Consider the following 19273-nt stretch of genomic DNA (forward strand, 5'->3'; position numbering starts at 1 on the left):
TGAGCACTAGACCTATAATTCAGTCATTAATATGTATCTACACAGCATATATGCCTCAAACTCAACATTCAAAAACTGAATTTATAATCTTTCTTTCAAATCTGCTCCACATATCCTGGTTAACTCTAATCTCTAGCTAAAATCTAGGAGTTGTATAAGACTCCTCCCTAAGTTAATCACTGGTACTGACATATTACAGCAGAGAGGTAAGCTAATGAACCCATTCCTTTTCCCATTGCCGAATGGGGATAATCATACCAATGTCCATCTGCTTTACCATGAAATCAGTAAGCTGTATAAAATGGCATGTTTGATTGCTTAACTGTGAAAGAATTTTTAATTCCTTCTTGGTGATCAGAGGAAGATAAGAGCCTAACAACCTCAGACAAAGGGGCCTAATAACTGTTTATTTCAATCTGTAAAAATCCCCAATGTCTAGAAGTTAAAATTTTCATTGAACTGATGAGTTGGCAGTAAGTTTCAAAGTTTAAATTAAATTTCAAAGTTTAAATTAAATTCTTCAGGATTCTGCTGACTAATGGCAACAGAAGGCATAGAATGAAGCTATATGAACTATAGTCATTTCTTTAAAAGTATGAGTGCCTACCTGCTGTGTTCAAAGATACAATGCTAAGGTTATGGGAGACACCAAAAATGATTCAGTTCCTGCCCTCAGTAAATTTATTACCTAGCTGGAAGATACTAAATTAATATAAACAATATGACATAAAAGCCTGTAAGTATAATCAGTGGCATTACACAAAAACTTCCCAATTTAAAATAGTAAATAATAAACTTTAAGAATTCCTTGGGAATATAGAAAAAGGAAATGTAAAACCAACTATAATCACAAGTAATCCAAAAGAGAAACTACAGTTTTATATTCCCAGTCTCAATGTCACTGATAAAATACACAAATTTAATACATTATTTCAAAGAAAATGTTACAAAAGGGCAAAACTCTTTCTACTTTATAACACACTTAATTACCTTTACTTGGGACTGATTTCTTCACTGAGGCTACATGATCTTCAGAGATTGCAAGACGCCTTAAAACATCAGCCAAAGCTGCCTTTAGCACAGTGATTTCATCTTCTTGTTGTTGAACTCTTAACTCAAGAGCTGAGAGGCGATCTTGAACATCAGAAGTACTTGCAGCAGAAATACTATCATCTATAAAGTAAAGAAAATACGGAATATTTTAAAGCAAACTGCCTGAATCTAATGACATTTAAGAAAAACTATACCAGAAAAGTCTTTTAAAAGATGAGAAAAATTGAAAAAAAAATTTACAGATTAACATCTATTAAGATTTTCTTGCTGCATGAACTAATATAAAATAGAAAAAGTTAATACAGCTGGCATATAATTAAAATTATGAAAATTTTCCCATGGTAAAATTCTCTCTATATTATACTATCGCCTTAATTGTTTTTTCACCAAAATGTTCCCTGAATATATCACTTTGTAGAAAAATAGAAATCTGCAAGAGAGAAAACTATTCAAAGCATCCTTCTTATTGTGTATTTGTTTATGAAAATAAACAATGAGTCAGATCACTTCAGTATTGCTTTATGTATCAGCCTGGGAACCCCTCACCTTCATCATCAATGATCAGGGAGAATTCTCTACTTCTGTTTTTATCATTATACTCCCAACCTCCTCCCCCAGAAACGGCTACATAATTAGTAAAAGCCCTTTCTCTGCTCTTTTTCGCTTCCCAATGCCTCAACCTCTCTGTAAAAAAGGCCTGGTTTCTTAAAGCAGGGAGCTATTATTTGCCTTAGGTATGTAACAAGAACAATAACAAAAAGTAAAAGTTTAGTTATAACGTAGCAATTACAAACTATTTCCAAAGCTATGTAACTTTAGAGTACACTGCTTTGCTGGGTTAACTATGTCTAAATGCATGAAAGATCAATTGTAATTGGCTAATTTACTACAAGCAGAAAAACTCAGGGGGGAAATGAGATTCTCACATTAATAGTTTGATCTGAAGAATATAAACTGGGTCAGTCATTCACACAAAAAGGTATAGTGTGCCATTTTTCTCAGACTGAGAAAATGTGCCAGATTATCTTAAGTAGACAATTTTTTTTCTGAGAAAGTGTGTGCTTTTTATATAATCATTTTAATTTTTTTCCATTATACTTGGTTTACAGTGTTCTATCAATTTTCCACTGTACAGCAAAGTGACTCAGTTACACATACATGTATATTCTTTTTTCTCACATTATCGTGCTCCATCATAAGTGACCAGACATAGTTCCCAGTGATACACAGCAGGATCTCATTGCTAATCTATCCCAAAGGCAATAGTCTGCATCTATTAACCTCAAGCACCCCATCCATTCCACTCCCTTCCCCTCCCCCTTGGCAACCACAAGTCTATTCTCCAAGTCCATGATTTTCTTGTCTGTGAAAAGGTTCATGTGTGCTGTATATTAGATTCCAGGTATAAGTGATATCATATGGTATTTGTCTTTCTCTTCCTGACTTACTTCTTAAGTAGACAATTTAACTCAAAGTTTGAGTTAAAAGCAACAACAAAACCCTCAACATTTAAAAACCAAAGTTATCAGAGTTCCCGCTATGGTTCAGCAGTAACAAACCCGACTAGTATCCATGAGGATGTGGATTCAATCCCTGGTCTTGCTAAGTGGGTGAAGGATCCAGCATTGCCACGAGTTGTGGTGTATGTTGCAGATGTGGCTGGGATCCTGAGTTGCTGTGGCTGCGGCATTGGCTGGTGTCTGCAGCTCCAACTGGATCCCTAACCTAGGAACTTCCACATGCTGCAGATATGGCCCTAAAAAGCAAAAAAAAAAAAAAAAAAAAGTTATAATTTATCATGGAGCAGTAAACATATTCATATTTAAGATCTTACATGCCTACAGATATCTCAGGCATACATATGTACTCTCTTCTGTCTTTAGAGGTATTTAAATGACAATCTTTGAGAAAGGAATAGAAGGAAGAGTTGGGTTTATTTTCAATTTAGACTTCAACTTCTAGTTTGATAATTAGTTGTATAATCTTAGGCAAGTTATTTTACCTCTTAGAACCTCAATTTATCTGTCTTTAAGTATGATCCTTATGAGCAACATACCAGAATACGTACCCAGAACATGTCTGACACTCAATAAATGTCTAACATACAACAGTAAAGTACAAAAGGTATAATTTGAGGGCATATTTATTACATAAAAGGCAGATATGCCAAACTACAAGACTTGTAAGAACGATTCAGCTTCTCATTTGAAAAATTTTTATATTTGAGGCCTTTTTCATTTCCACAGTGGCCTAGCTGAATTCTAGCTGATCCATACTCTTCAAGTGTGTTACACAGTGGTTACTGTTATTTTTGTCTGTCCAGAATACTTTTCTGTTTTCCTTCCTGTGACAGGGGAACAGCAGCGCCTCCATGAACTCCACTAGTTTTTGAAGTTCCATTATGGCTGTCAATCTATGATGCCTCATTCTCCTAACACCCTGCACTATTAATACGTTGAATCATATGAAATGGATTTTTCAGTTGGTAAAAATATGATTGACTACTGGTAATTTCATATGGTTCAATCTAATACCACAGAAGTGGCTATAAGATACGGGTTAGGCCAAATGGAGTCCTCCCAAATTTCAGAAGTTGGGGTGGGGAGAGAGATGGAGAGAGGTGTAGCCCATCCTTCTTGGTTTGTCAGCTATATGGACACACAGGGCTGTCAGTGATAGAGTTCTGAGTTCCATTTCTAGTCTCTGAACCTCTGGCCCTTTGATTCTGAGCTATTCTAATATTCCTTTTAGCTAATCATGTAACCTAATAAACTCCCTTTCTATAAGCCATCATGTATAAGTCAAAGGTCTTAAGTTAGTAAATTATATGGATATGACTTACTAAATTGTTCTCAATTTATGGAAGATAAGTTCTATATCTAAATTACAATCACAGGTAAAATATTTATGTGATTTTTATAAACACATAATCTTCTTAATTCTTCTGGGAAGACAGCAAAGCCTAGTGGAAAGATGATCAGATTCTAATGCTAAGGGTATAGTCCTGGGTTTTAGTACCAACACAGTGACTAACTTTTATTTTGGTAAGCCACTTTGATTTTTTAAAAATGACTAAGGTTTTTGTGAAACTTGGAGAGTCACATGAAAGGAGGTTCAGCTTGTAAAAATCCTACCACAACCTGCTAGATAACTTTGATAACACACAAGGACAGTATTTCAAAGCACACATCAAGCAAAAAGTTAATTATTAACCATGCCCTGTGTTTATACAGTAACTTTCATATTTATTACCTCATCCCCCTCCTTGCTCTATCTATATTTTATATTTGAGGGAACAGCTCAAGAAGCCAGCTTGAGAAGGTTGGCTTTCCCAAAGTCACCGAACTAGTCTTGATATCTGAGACTCAGAGGACTTCTGACTCACAGTTTAAGTGCCTTTTATTTCATGCTGCATCTTAACAATAATCACAGGAGGACCGGATAAATACATTCTTTCATAAAGCTAGACAGGGTTTAAACTATAAAGTGATATAATCAGATTACAATTTTAAAGAGGTTATTTTGGCTGCTGTGTGAGAATGGATTAGAACAGGATGAGAGGAAATGCAAGGAGACCAGGCTGGAGGTTAAAGCAGTAACCTGTGTGAAAGATAAAGGTGGCCTAGGCCTTAGGTTAGGGCTAAGACATTCATGTGTCTCAATTTGTCCAGAACAAACATTTCCACTATTGTGTAAAAATATTATCACAATGCTCCTTTCTTTCACTCTAAACTTTCCCACTTTGAATTATCAATTACAGGGTCACTCAAACTAAGGCAGGAGTGGCAAGAGAGACGCAAAGCTGCACAGTTACTTGATCTCTACAGTTCCCTACAGCCCTAAAATCCTAGTATCTTCCTAATATCTTGGCCCATCTCCTTTGCAGGGGCAATAAAAGCTATGCTAGAACTGTGCATAAATTCTGGTGTTACACTGCCTGTATATATATGTTTGCTACTTACTAGCTCTGTGACTGGTTTCCTCATGTTATTTCTTCATGCTGATTAGTATTTATCTCAGGTTTGAGATATCAGATGAAATAATGTATAGATAGCACTGCCATAAAGTGAGGGGTCAGTAAGTTACTGTTCTGTGTAGTGGTGTTCTTCACTACACTGTTTATTATTGCCACAAAACTGGAAATGATCTAAAGTCCCTAGATGGGGTTACTAAGCCATGATATGTTCACACCACAGAATACCATGCAATGAAAAATAATAAGGTATAAAAAATAAAGGTATTATATAAGGTAATATAAAATAATAAGGTATAAAATATTATAAAGGTATTATTATAAGGTATAAAAATATTATAAAAATAAGGTTTACATATGTAAACCAGAAAGGTGAAAGATCCATAAGACAACTCAAGTGGAATAAACAAACTAAGGAACAACATGAAACCAAATAATTTACTGAAACATATACACAGGCACCAAAACATACTTCTAAAAAAATAAACAAAAAACTTCACATTTATGTATGTATATAAAGTACACACTGAAGTCTAGAACCATACACATTAAACTAGTAATTGGGTTATTTCTGACTAGGAGAATGAGATTGGAAGGATAAGCGTAAAAGGAAATTTTTGCTTTTCAGTATAAGTATTTCTATATTTTTCAAATTTCACAATAAAAACATCATATCCTACTTTTCATATATTATTTAAACTTATATTTAAGCTAAAACACTGTGATCCTGAAGCTTAATTTCTTAAAACAAATTTCCTCCAGACATAATATTCCAACTTTACAAAGGAACACATGAGAGATTAAGGAATTAACTTAAATTCACATTCACCAATTACAAAAGCTAAAACAAACTATTTTAAACATCAACAACCCCTCCTGCCGCTTTATAGATAAATAAACTAAGTCTGAAAAATCAGAGTTACTGAGTTACTCGTGCACACACAGCAAACTGAGGTTAGAACTCCTTCCTCAGATGACTCCACAGAACCCGCTCTTACCATTTTCAAAACTTTGTTCTTATTTCTCTCCCAGTCTCTAATGTACCACATGCGCATTCACAATAAACTTTTTAAGAATACATCTGTTCGGCAGACAGAATATACCTATTTTCTGGTGGCTTTTTCTACTCCCCTTTCTTAATTCAAAGTACACTGATTCCTTTTCCTTATACCATGGTAATCTCTTTGCTCCCCTCTCAAAAAAACTTTCTAGCCTTGAGGGTTAAAATGTGAACTACAGACAAACTCCCAAGGATTCTTAAGTTCATTGGGGGGAGGGGGTAAAGAAAGAAGGTCCATAATGGTCTTTTCCATCAGTCTAATCTATTTACTGGCATAAGTAAGTCTCTTTTATTAGAGGTCCAAGTTAATCTACATGTAACTGGTAAATTTTAATATCCAATATTACAGTTTTAAAACTGCAATGGTAGCCACTCATTATGCTTTTAGTACAGTGAATCATAGTTAATTTGTCTCTGAATTGTCAGGAAATATGTTTTAACTCTGCAGAGATAAATACACTGTGTTCTAAACATTTAAAAGCTGGCAACCCAGCATCCTATCAGAATGAAGCCCGCCTGTAAATTCTAGAACCTTTTGAATGTCAATGATTTTATGTAAATCTTTCTAAAATGGAACATTACTTTCCTGTCATCCTAACAAGGGCATGTAATTATAACATAGCCCCTTCTAGATGACTCAGTCTTCACCGAAAATACTACTTTGCACTACAAGCACTGTGATAAAATGATGCCCCGGAGGCTTTTTCTAATTAAATAATTTAAGGTACTCTGTTTTCAAACTTACAATCTTTTTTCATATCTTTTCTGCTTCTTTCTTTGCAGTATATATTAACTATGCCAGTCTATAGCAACATTCTTTTCCAATCTAATTTCCCACATTATGGGATACTGGGTAACCAAGCTTTTTGCACTATTTATAAGAAAAAAAAAAATCTCTGAGGTGGGAAGGGATGGGCTCAGAGTTTGGGATGGAAATGTTGTAAAATTAGGTGGTGATGATGGTTGTACAACTATAAATATAATAAAACTCATTGAAAAAAATCTCTGAAATTAGGATCTCTTTTTAAAAAGATTATATATGTACATTATACGCATATACATTATGCATTTTATGAATACAATTTAAACATAGAGGGGAAAAAAATGGACACAACCTAAGGTCCAATATTTATGTCCCTGGAGTCCCAGAGGAAGAGGAGAAGATTCTAACTCAAAAAAATGTGAAGAAACAATGATTCAACTTCCCAGGTTAAAATAAAATTTAACAATTCATTAAAATTCATTAAATTGAAGTCCCTATCTTCAGCACACCTGAAAATCAAATCCAAGTAGATTAAAGAATTAAAGGCAAAATTATAAGAACTTTGGAAAAATAGAGACTATCTTTAATTTCTACAAGTAAAGAGAATTATCTCTAAACAAGATACAGAAAGCACTATCCATAAGAGCAAATACTGATACATAACTGCATTAGAATTTAGAACATATGTTCCTAAAAGACACAGTAAAAGGAAAAAGCAGTTCACAAACTAGGAAAAGATAGTTCTCACACCTGTAAGTGATAAAAGATTAGAAACTTGAATAAAGAATTTCCACAAATCAGTAAGAAAGACAAAAAATCCTAAAGAAAAACTGGCAAAAGCCATGGCTAAACACTTCATTGGAGAAAAAACCATAAATGGCCAATGAACATATATGAAATGAGGCTCAAGCACCTCATTAATAATCTTGAAAGGGAGAAATTAAAACCATATGAAATACTATTTTAAGCTCACCAAACTGGTAAAAAATTGAAAGTGTGACAATATCAAGTATTCCCAAGGTTAAAGAATACAGTGAATTCTCCTTCGTTACTGATAGACCATAAACTGTTTCAACAATTTTGAGGTTAAAAAAAAAAAAAAAAAATCCCAACTTTGGCATCATCTGGTAAAAGATGCACATATGACCAGCACATACGACCAGCAATTCCACCCCCAGGTGTACATACCCTGACTACAGCAGGACTGCCAATCTTTCTCTTTGAGGGCCAGACAATAAATATTTTAGGCTTCACAGACCACATAATCTCTGCAGCAACTATCCAAATCTGCCTTTGCAACACAAAACATGTAATATGTAAATTATGTGTGTATCTAACACATATGTATGTAAATGACTAGGTACGGAAATGTTCCAATAAAACTTTTTTGCGGACTGCCAGGCACAGGTTCCCAATCTCTGCTCTTACATACATACATCAAGAGAAATGTTCAGTAGCATTCACAACAGCAAATTCACAAATGAAATGATCTGGAAATCTAAATGTCCACTGATGGTAAAATGTGTAAATTGCAATATAAACTTTCAACAGAATATTACAGAATGGTAAAAAAGAACTATGGCTACATGCAACATGATGTATAAATAAATCTCAGCAATATAGTAAGGAGTGTAAAAAGCAAGTCAGTCTTCACATGAAGTTCAAAAAATACAAAAATAAGTAACTGATTAGAATAAAAGCATAAAACAAGGAAATGATATACAGAAAATTTATGACAATAGTTACTTCTGATGATGTAGGGCAGGGATCGTGGTAGGGAGGTGTCCACAGATAAAAGAATATCTACATCATAAAGACAACTAAAACATTGTATTATACTCTTTTTCTGAAGTAGAAGTTAGTGATTTTTCTCTTCTGAGAGGGGATGGGGAATGAAGATGACTACAGTGCATAATGAATTTACTCACTTTTTTTTTCAAGAATAGTGAAACTGTTTTTGCAAATTAAATCCCAAAATAGACAAAAATGGAGTTGTACTTCCAAAGAATCCTGAGGTTTTGTGTCATTAAAAACAACTAAAGTAGATGGCTTTTATGACTGTTTTTAGGGCTAATGCTATGACCCTAAGATTGTTACCTATGAACTTTTGGAAAAAAAAAACAACAGTCCATTTCAAAAAGGTGAGACATAATATCATCCAAAGAACAAATTAAAAAAAATTTCTTTTAAGTCTCTGATCTCACTTTCCTAAAGCACTTACATTAAAATACTGGGCAGGTCTTGTAGAATGGTCCTGGCAAATATCCGAAGAGCTAATATGAGTGAAGAACCATGAGGAGGCAGTAACAGTACCATGAAGTGTTTATAGTTAGAAAAAAGTGAAGGTACTAGTCTAAAGAACTATCAATGGAGGAACTGGTTAAATAAATGGCTGTATTACTGTATACCATGTAGCTCTTAAAAAGGATGATATATAGGGTTAGGGTTTATATAAAATCATAAACAAGTAAGTTAAATAGGAGTAACAACATACTATGGAGAGGAAAAAAACTGCAGGCAACATTTATAGTGTAGTTGTGTCAGTGTAGAACTGTCTATCCACAGGCATACATACACATACAGATGTATAGAGAGAATGGAGGTGTGTCTCTGTGAAATGGGGTTTCAGAGGATTTTGCTTATTTTAGATAAATTTGCCACAGAAAAAAAATTCTCTGTAAAGAAAAACAAATGATTTTCTCAGTAAAGGAAAGCTAATTTAGACTGTGATATAAACTTAACTTAGTAATGTACCCAAATTTTCTATATGTCTCACGATGTTCAAAAGAAAATATTCTCAGTCTAACAAGAGACACAAAAATCAATACAATACATCCAAAGGAAAACTGGGTCTTTAAACAGCATTTCCTTAAAAAACAAAACAAAATCACAATTGATTTGTCGCATTAGTAAATTCCCATCAGAAGGCACTTGGCAACAAACATCTTGTTTTTTTTTTGTTTTAAAATGGAATTGATTGTCTTCAAATATCACCACATAAAGACAAAAGTATTTAAGTATTACATCAAAAATGTACTATGCATTCTACAACAGCTAAATTTACTTTTGGAAATCAACCACAAGAAAATATACTCATAAAAACACAGTTCCTATGAAGAAATATTTATGAAAGAATTGAAGTTTCCTATTTATCTTAATATTCTACTTCCAAAAGACAAATTTTTATCTCAAAGAAGTTTTAAGTAAATAAGGCATTTTAACTGTTAAAGCTTGGATATTTTATTTTTTGGTAAATGATAATATTAATTACCTCCAGCTATCAATCTCACATAAAAATAAGACTAATTTCTCTCTTAAACTAATGAACCCAAATATTGATGTTGACTTATATTGTCTATTTTTAAAAACTAAAGTTTGTTTTTTTTTGTAAGCTATTCTTACTAAAAATCCAGCTACTAGCAAAAATTGTAAGAGAAATCATGTAAATAAAAGAAAACGTAAAACCATTTTTGCTCCAGTACTACTAAGCATGAAGAATTTTACTTCCATCTATCACTAGGATTCATTCACAATTAAGACTTTTTTCAAAGTCTTACTTTATTTAGTACAGAATTAAAAAACAGATAATCAGATAATTCTTTTGATATTTTTAAATCAGACTTCATAGAAGCAAAAAACTAAGCTTAACTATACAATTCTCATTTCCTATTATATGGGAGAGGTGGGTTTTTTTTTTCCCCCTACTATTTCCCACTAAAAGCTGCCGTTTTTATTTTTTCCCTCACAAATAATAAAATGACCATCTTTAGAGGGGTGGGCAGGAAAAGAACAAGCTGGACAAAACCCATTCTGCCCTCAGAACAGGAATTTATCTGTTTATAAAGTGGGTACAGTCTTAAGTACGTTATAAAAATATGTAGGCAAATATTTATGCCATTGACACATATATTTAAAGGAAGGTTGGGGGGGTAGAGGGAAGGGATCCAGATTCATTCCCATGTCCTTGGACTTTTTTTGTCACGAGTAGCAAAGTTTGTGATACGGGTCTGAATTCCCAGGAAAGAAAAGATACGTTACCAGTGCAGAAGTTCGTAAGTGCAGAGGCAGCACACACTGAAGCGAGACCAGGCAAGCTGTCTTCCATTCTTGCCACTTACGTTAAAGCAATATAAACCAGTTCTGTCCACGTTTCCTGCTGCCTTCCCAGATAGTTCCAGAGCAAATCCCAGCTCTCTAAATCTCACGACATACTTTACATTCTGAGGAAATCCTCCCAGTCCAGATGGCCTACCACAAAGCACTTCTATGTTGGCACAAATAAAAACTTCTTAAGGGCTCTTCTCTGGCCCCTTTGCTCTCTGATCTAAAGAAAAGTTTTCTACTTATTTATAAAGAGAGACAAAGAAACTGAAGGAGAAAGAGCAAACAGAGCACGCAGGCAAAAGGAGGGTAAGGATACAGACAAAAAACTTGGGCTGCTTTTGGGAGTGGCTAAATTCCAGGCGCAGGCAGAAACACATGAATTAATGTACCACATGAATATTCACTACAATTATTTGTCCTCAGGCACTACTTTTTTGATCCTCTTTTAATTGGTTAAGAGTAAGGTACAACCGCTTCAAATACAAAACCCAGTTTTTGCCTTCTGAAACTGAAGCATAAAAGATACTAGTTTCTATAAATAACAGAGTTAAAGCCCCCCCAGATGAGCATTTTTCTACTAGGAAATGAACAATGTGTGTGCAAAGTGGCAAGTTGCATTTCCTTTTTCCTTTTGCTTTTGTTTAAAATTAAATGAAATCCACATGAACTGTAAAGAAACTAAAAGAATGACCAGTTTTCATCAATTTAAATAACCTAAGTGTTAAAGACTAATATGGCTGATTTATTACAGACAGTTCAGTAAAGTAAGATAACAAATTTAATCAATAATGAGAATAGTCATTTTTCTTAATTCACTTATTTTCCAAATTATTTTAAAATAATACAACTGTACTACTAAGTAACCTATAATAATTTACATCTGGTCAGATATTCTGATTTTAAGCCACATACGCTTACAATAATAATGTAAAAGTATAAGGGAATTCAAATTATAAATATCTTTAGTCTCTTTTACAAAATCATGTAAAAGCAGATGAAAGTTAATGTATATGGCATTTATTCGTTTGATAACTACTTCTAAAGCTAATTAAAGAACAAATTAATAGAGATAAGTGTCAAAACAAAGCTACTGACAGATTATCTCTTCAACTTGTTGCTTTTAAGCTTTATAATTGAGAAGAGTAAATTTAAACCAACTTAAGGTAAAATAGAAACAACAGAACTACTATAAACATACACAGACTCCAAAAAAATACTGTGAAACAGATAAAACCTAAACCAAATTGAACATTGAGGGCTATGCTACAAAGACTGAGATAAGGATAAGCAAAGCTGATAAAAGAGGAAAGAAACAAATTGATCTAGATTATATTTACAAAAGCCTAATTTACAGAACAAAGCGGGAACCATCAAAAGTGTTTCCTAAAGTGAAACTTGGGAAAGTACTTCTCTATAGATTAAAAGGGATCGGGAGCTTGGGCTTATCAGACACAACCTAGAATAGATTTACAAGGAGATCCTGCTGAATAGCATTGAGAACTATGTCATGTTGCAACAGAAGAAAGGGTGGGGGAAAGACTGTAATTGCAATGTATACATGTAAGGATAACCTGACCCCCTTGCTGTACAGTGGGGGAAAAAAAAAAAACAAAAAAACAAAAAAAAAACCCTGGTACAGATTCATCAAAACACAGACGCTACTTGGAAGATTAACTGGAGTTAAGTGGGCTGGGGAATGTGCAGTGTGTCTGAAACAAACGACATTTAAGGGCGACCATGTAGGATGAATAAAAGCAGACAGAATGGGAAATAAAACAACACAAAAGAAACTTAATGCCAGGCACAGACTAGGATGGAGTTCAAGTTCCTGCTATAGATAGCTGAGGGGCTCTTAGGTAGACTATAAGTTATTACATTTCTCTTTGATCACCAGACAAAACTCTTCTTTACAATAATGTAGCCCAATTAAATGGCTGACAGACTCCTAAGGTGAGGACCGTCAAGAGGTTCTGCAACCTAGTGCTTTCTCACCAGTATATAACAAAAGGTTCCCCTTACACACTGTATGTATGTGGGCTTCTTTTCATCACCTCCCATTTGCAGACTGCTACTAATCTGTATGTCTTATACCTTGAACATTTCTTTCTTTTCAAATCAAAATCTGATTTCAGGCCAGACAGCACGTGGTTCCTAATCTCAGTTTAGTTTCTTGGCTTAAGAATCATCTCTCTTTACTATAGTCAAATAACTTCTCCAAAAGGCCTATTCATTCATTCAAGTATTTGAGTACTATTATGTACAGAAATTCCTCAGGATGCTGAGGGAAATTTATTTTTTATTTAAAAAAATTTTTTTGTTTTGTCTTTTCAGAGCCGCACACGTGGCATACACAAGTTCCCAAGCTAGGGGATGAATCAGAGCTATAGCTGCTGGCCTAAACCACAGCCACAGCAATGCCAGATCCGAGGCAAGTCTGTGACCTACACCACAGCTCATGGAAACGCTGGATCCTTAACCCACTGAGCGAGGCCAGGGATCAAACCTGCATTCTCATGGATACTAGTCAGATTCATTTCTGCTGAGCCACGACAGGAACTCCTGAGGCAAATTTAAAAGCAATTTTACTAAATAATTTTATAACTAGCAATTATAAATAAAAGGACACACTTAAGAGATGCTACTGATGATGTGGAATTGATGGGATATGGTTGCTGGTCAGATAAGGAAATGAAAAGTAGGAGAGGGTCTCCATGTTCTACTTGGAAAACCAAGAAAATGGTTAGATAAGGTTCACTGAAATAGGAGTAAAGGAAAAGAAATAAGGTGGGGATGAGGGAGCATAATGATGAGTGGTTTGGGACCTGCTGAGTTTAAGGTCACTGCAACAAAAATATAACTAGGTCATGGGCTTACGATAAAGGCCTAAACTAGAGATGTATATTTGGAAACTATATTAGGATATAAGTGATAGCTGGAATCATGAGAACTGATGACTGGGAGTGAGAGGAGAATAGGACCAAGGTTGTTTTCAGGGTAGCCAGAAGGAAAGGAAAGTGCAGCAAACACAGAATAAAACTGTCAGAAAGGTAGTCATAGATTAAGAATTTCAAGGACTAAAAAGACATCAAAAGAAAAGTATTGAAAATGGTCCATGGTATTTGGCAATTATTAGGGAACCTTTATCAGAGAAGTTTCAGTGGAGTGATGGGGACAGAAGCATGGCTGCAATGTACTGAACTGTGACTGGAGCTAAAAAAGTCCTTTTAAGGAATTTGGTTGAAGAAGGAAAGGGGGAAAATGGAATGAGAGGTAGGGAATGAGTTGTGAGTTATACAAGGCAGCTGATGGGGTTCTTGTTCAAGATGGAAGAGCAGTACATGTAACAGGATTTGGGGAAGGAATCAATGACAAAGTGAATTACACTAACATGATAGGTCATACAGAAAAGCTCTAGTGTTACAGATGTAAAAATTGGGACCTGCTGTATAGCACAGAGAACTCTAGCCGATATTCTATGATAATCTATGTGGGAAAGGAATTTGAAAGAGAATGGATGTGTGTGTACACAAATAACTGAATCACTTTGCTGTACAGCAGAAATTATCACGTTATAAATCAACTATACTTCAATAAAAATTTAAAAATGAAAAATAAAAGTTTGCCTAGGATTATACATTTAGTAAATGGTTAAACCAGTTTTTAAATTCACATATTTTGAACCCAGCATTATATTCTTAATTAGTATGTGCAAATTAAATACGCTTTCAATTATACATGAACTTTGTGTTCCAGGAACAATTTTTTTTTCTTTAAAGAAAACTTATATGGTAGAATATTTTTCTTAAAAGACATGCTATATTTTCTACCAAAGACCAGTGATTAACCAGTAGTGTGTGTGTGTGTGTGTGTGTGTGTGTATGAGAGAAGGAGAGAGAGAGATTGTAAGTTTAGGACCAAATACCTGTAGAAAGCTATGAGTTTGTCAGAGGAATCAGAGAAAGGAATAAAACGGATTTTTTAAAGAGAAATATAAGATTTTTAGTTCACTTACTTATGAAAATAATAAAAATCTAGTGAAATGGGTTGAGGCCCAGTAGCGCAAAAATATCTTTTTAGTTAGGCTAAAACTCTAAAACTGTGACAGCAATAACAAAAATGTACTTCATTTCAGAATACTGTGGCAGAGAGGAGGTGGGGGAGGAAAAGCAAGGGTGATATGTAGGTAGGTAGATTGATAGGACAGACAGATGACAGATATATAGGTACAAAGAAGGAAAGGGGGATACTCAGAAAAAGAAGCCCCAAAATGAAGAAATATCTAAGGTTGTAAGGAAAGCAGGAGATATCTGTCTTTTTTACCATGCAGTCATTGGCTAAAATTGTTTCTCCCAGATCCTAAATCCACCTTCCTTGCCCAGGATCAAACCTGCACCCTTGCAAGGACCTGAGCCATCGCAGAGACAACACCGATCCCTGCTGTGCCACAGCAGAAACTCTACAATGAGAATTAAACAAACAAACAAACAAACAATACAATTGGGAGTTCCTGTCATGGCACAGTGCCTAAAAAATCCAACTGCCGTGGCTTGGGTCGCTGTGGAGGTATGGGCTCAATCCCTGGCCCAGCACAGTGTGTTAAAGGATCTGTGTTGCCTCGGCTACCGTGTAGGTTGCAGCTGTGGCTGGGATTCAATCCTTTGACCAGGAACTTTCATATGCCGTGGTACGGCCATAAAATAAAAAAAAAATTTTTTAATTAAAAAAATTTTTAAAAAGCAAGGTCTATATTCCCTCCTCTTGTATCTGGGTAAGGGCTTGTGACTGCTCAGAGCATGGCAGAAGTGATACTTATGACTTCTGAGAGTGGGTTGTAAAAAGGATACAGCATTCTTTCTCTGGGAATGCTTGCTTGAGGAGAAATAAGTCACCACGCCGGGAAGAAGCTCACACTAGCCCTCTGGGAGAGACCACATGGAAGAACTCAGGTGGAAATGAGGCTCCTTGCTAAAAGACAGCATCAACAACCAGACAGAGAAGTAAATTAGCTTTCAGACGATTCCTTCCTTCTACTTTGCATCCTGTAGGCAAGGCATGACACAACATGAGACAGAGCAGAGACAAGCCTTCTGTGGTGTGCTCTATCTAAAAATCCCTATTCCACAAGATCCATATTTGAAATAAATGGTTGCTTTCATTCAGTTAAAAGCCGTATTAATTGGCTATGCAGCCACAGTAACTAGAACAGGCATATAACAAAACTCCAAAACTACATCGTATGTAATGTTGAAATACTGAAAACTTTCCTTTTGAGACAGAAACAATAACAACAACAAAAAAACCAATGTTACCTACTTTTACCACTTCTACTATGTACTAAAATCCTACTCAGTTCAATAACACAAGGGAAATAAAGATTAGAAAAGAAATAAAACTATCATTCACAGATAATACAATTAGATACATAAAAATTCTAAAAACACAGATAGTTTATGAGAATTAACAGCAAATTTAGCAACATTGATGGACACAGCTCATCACCCAAACCAACTGTATTAGTGTGTCATAGAAGCAAAGAGAAAAAGAAAAAAAACTTAAGATACATTATTTCTTAAGTTACAATGATGTACATACATATCATTTAGAATAGTACTTAAAAAATACACAGAAATAAAAATAATAAATTATGTTCAAGACCTCTGCATAAAAAACTAGTAAATACTATTGAGAGAAATTAAAGACCAAAGTAATTAAATAAATACACCATGTTCATGGATTGAAGACTCAATGAAAATAAGCTACTTTTACTCAAACTCATCTGGAAATTTAATGAAATATGGAAAAAAATCCAATAATCTCTGTATGTGCTCATGTATATGAAATTTTATAAACATATTCTAAAGTTTATATAGAAAAGCAAAGGGTTGAGAATAACTAAAACCCTCTTAAATAAAAGGGAGGAGTTCCTGTTGTGGCTCAATAGTTAATGAGCCCAACCAGAATCCATGAGGACTTGGGTTCGATCCCTAGCCTCATTCAGTGGGTTAAGGATCTGGTGTTGCCGTGAGCTGTGGTGTAGGTCGCAGACACAGTTCAGATCTCATGCTGCTGTGGCTGTGGGGTAAGCCAGCAGCTACAGCTCTTATTCAGCCCCTAGCCTGGGAACCTCCATATGCTGTGGGTGCAACCCTAAAAGGACAAAAAAAAAGAAAAAAAGAAAAAGAAAAAGGAAAAGGTAGGAGTACTTGTTCTATTAGGTATCAAGACTTATTGTAGGAATTACCGTCATGGCTCAGTGGTTAATGAACCTGACCAGTAATGGGTTAAGGATCCGGCATTGCAGTGAGCTATGATGTAGGTCACAGACAGGGCTTGTATTCCGCATTACTGTGGCTGTGACGTGGGCCAGCAGCTGTAGCTCTGATTCGACCCCCAGCCTGGGAACCTCCATATGCTGCAAGTGCAGCCTTAAAAAAACGACAAAAAAAAAAAAAAAAAAAAAAAAAGACTTATTGCGAAACTATAGTAATTAAGACAAAGATACACAAATGGATGCATGGAACTGAAAAGAAAATCCAAAAATAAACACACTCATATATGGATCAAAGGCAGTATTTCAGGGATCTGGAGAAACAAGAATTATGCCAATAAATAATGCTGGGTCACATGGAAAATTCCACACAAGGGAAAATTGAAACTTGATCTTTATCTCAAAACATATCCAAAATATCACTTCAGGTGGACTGTAGCTCTAAATGTGAAAGACAAAACAATAAAGCTTTTTAGAAGATATTTAAATAAGATACAGACACCACTATTAATAAATGAAAAGACTGATAGCAGGAGCACCTAAAACTGAGAATATCTATTCATAAAAGATAACATTAAGAGTGAAAAGGCAAGTCAGAATAGGAGAAAGTAGTTTAATATAACTAACAAAGGGCTCATATACCAAATATACAAATACCTACAAATCAATTAGAAAAAGGCAGTCTATAGAAAACTATGCAAATCACTTGACTAGGAACTTTTATTTATAAGAGAGGGCAGCCAAATGGCTAATAATAAATATCTAAAAAGGTACTCAGCCTTATTAGTAATCAAGAAAATACAATTTGAAACCACATTAAAATACCACTGCACACTCACTGGATGACTTAAATTAAAAAGACTAACAATATCTAGTATTGGTGAAGATGTGGTACAACAGGAACTCTTGGAATAGCTGGTAGGACTATGTACCGGTAAAACCACAATGGAAAACTATTTAGCATCATCTACTATACTGAAATAAAAACATTTCCCACAACTCAACAATTCCAGTTCTGTACTTATACCCAACAGAAATGTGTACCAGGAGACATGTACAGGAATCAGAGTAGCATTATTCAAAATGGTCAGACTAGAAACAAACCAGCCATCAATATTAGTAGAGACAATTAAACTGTGGCATATCCATATAGCCAAATATTATCCAGCCATGTTACTGAATGAACTACAGCTACATACAACAACATGGATGAATCTCACAATAATATTGAGCAAAGGAAACCAACCATAAAAGGACATATGCTTTATGATTCCATTTATATATAAAGTACAAAACCAGGCAAAACTATACTACATTGTCAGAAATGGAGACAGAAGATATTGTTGGGTATGTGAGAAGGGGTAGTAACTAATAGAAACAAAAGAAGAGGGGTTGTTCTGAGGTTTGGGTATGTTCTCTCTCTCTCTCTCTCTTTTTTTTTTTTTTTGGCTGCACCTGTGTCATGTAGAAGTTCCCAGGCCAGGGACTGAACCTGAGCCACAGTTCTAACCCGAGCCCTTAACTGATAGGCCAGCAGGGAACTCCCGAAGAAATCTTTTAAAGTCACTTGTCCATTTTGTGAGAATCAGGTAATATGACAAGTAAAAGTACTTACAGAGTACAGGTAAATGGTAATATACTGAAACACATGCAGAGTGTATGAAAGAGAGCTCTAGTGTCAATCCCTGTTTAGTGTGGAACTCCTTCTGTGATGGATGTCTGATAGACTAAATGAGGAAGCATGTTAATTGTTCTATTCAATATTGGTAAGGCATAATTTCTTCCTATTTTGAATCTAAAAGGCAAATTTAAATTCTAATATTTTTTCTGTACCACCAAGAATCACCTTACAGACATTCTGAAAACCATTATCTTACAGGACAGCAGAAGAACAGCCAAACTGAAATTGCAATTTAAGTAGCTCATCCCTCTGGTTGCTTAATAGAAGATGAATTTAAGGCAAATGATAGGTTTGAGAGAGATGAGATCAGAATCCAGGCAATAGATAAAAGGCTGCTAGAACCATGAAGGTTAGAGGTAATGGTGGTCTAA

The 19273-nt window shown here is 34.9% G+C and overlaps 1 protein-coding gene and 1 long non-coding RNA gene across 17 annotated transcripts in view; both read right to left on the minus strand.

Moving 5' to 3' along the window:
* Positions 1-19273, minus strand: part of LOC146404854 (uncharacterized) — a 1116837-nt gene that overhangs the window by 102854 nt on the left and 994710 nt on the right. The gene's annotated exons all lie outside the window — the stretch shown is intronic.
* Positions 1-19273, minus strand: part of EML4 (EMAP like 4) — a 150007-nt gene that overhangs the window by 89138 nt on the left and 41596 nt on the right. For 7 of the 14 annotated variants that reach the window (XR_014842087.1, XR_014842085.1, XR_014842084.1 and 4 more), the window contains exons 1-2: positions 10888-11037; positions 991-1173 (exon numbers count right to left, since the gene is read on the minus strand). Coding sequence is in view for 8 of the 14 variants with exons in the window: in XM_013996186.3 (XP_013851640.1) it covers positions 991-1173; positions 10888-10954 (250 nt within the window). In the remaining 6 variants the exon portion in view is untranslated. Of the gene's footprint in view, positions 1-990; positions 1174-10887; positions 11038-19273 lie in introns of those variants that run through there. The other 7 variants (XR_014842088.1, XR_014842086.1, XR_014842089.1 and 4 more) reach the window with 1 other exon arrangement.

Source organism: Sus scrofa, chromosome 3 (assembly GCF_054392235.1).
Source record: "Sus scrofa isolate SSC_HxYL_T2T_F1_AM1 chromosome 3, Sscrofa_HxYL_maternal_Yorkshire_Landrace_v2.0, whole genome shotgun sequence".
In the NCBI taxonomy this organism is placed as follows: Eukaryota; Metazoa; Chordata; class Mammalia; order Artiodactyla; family Suidae; genus Sus; species Sus scrofa.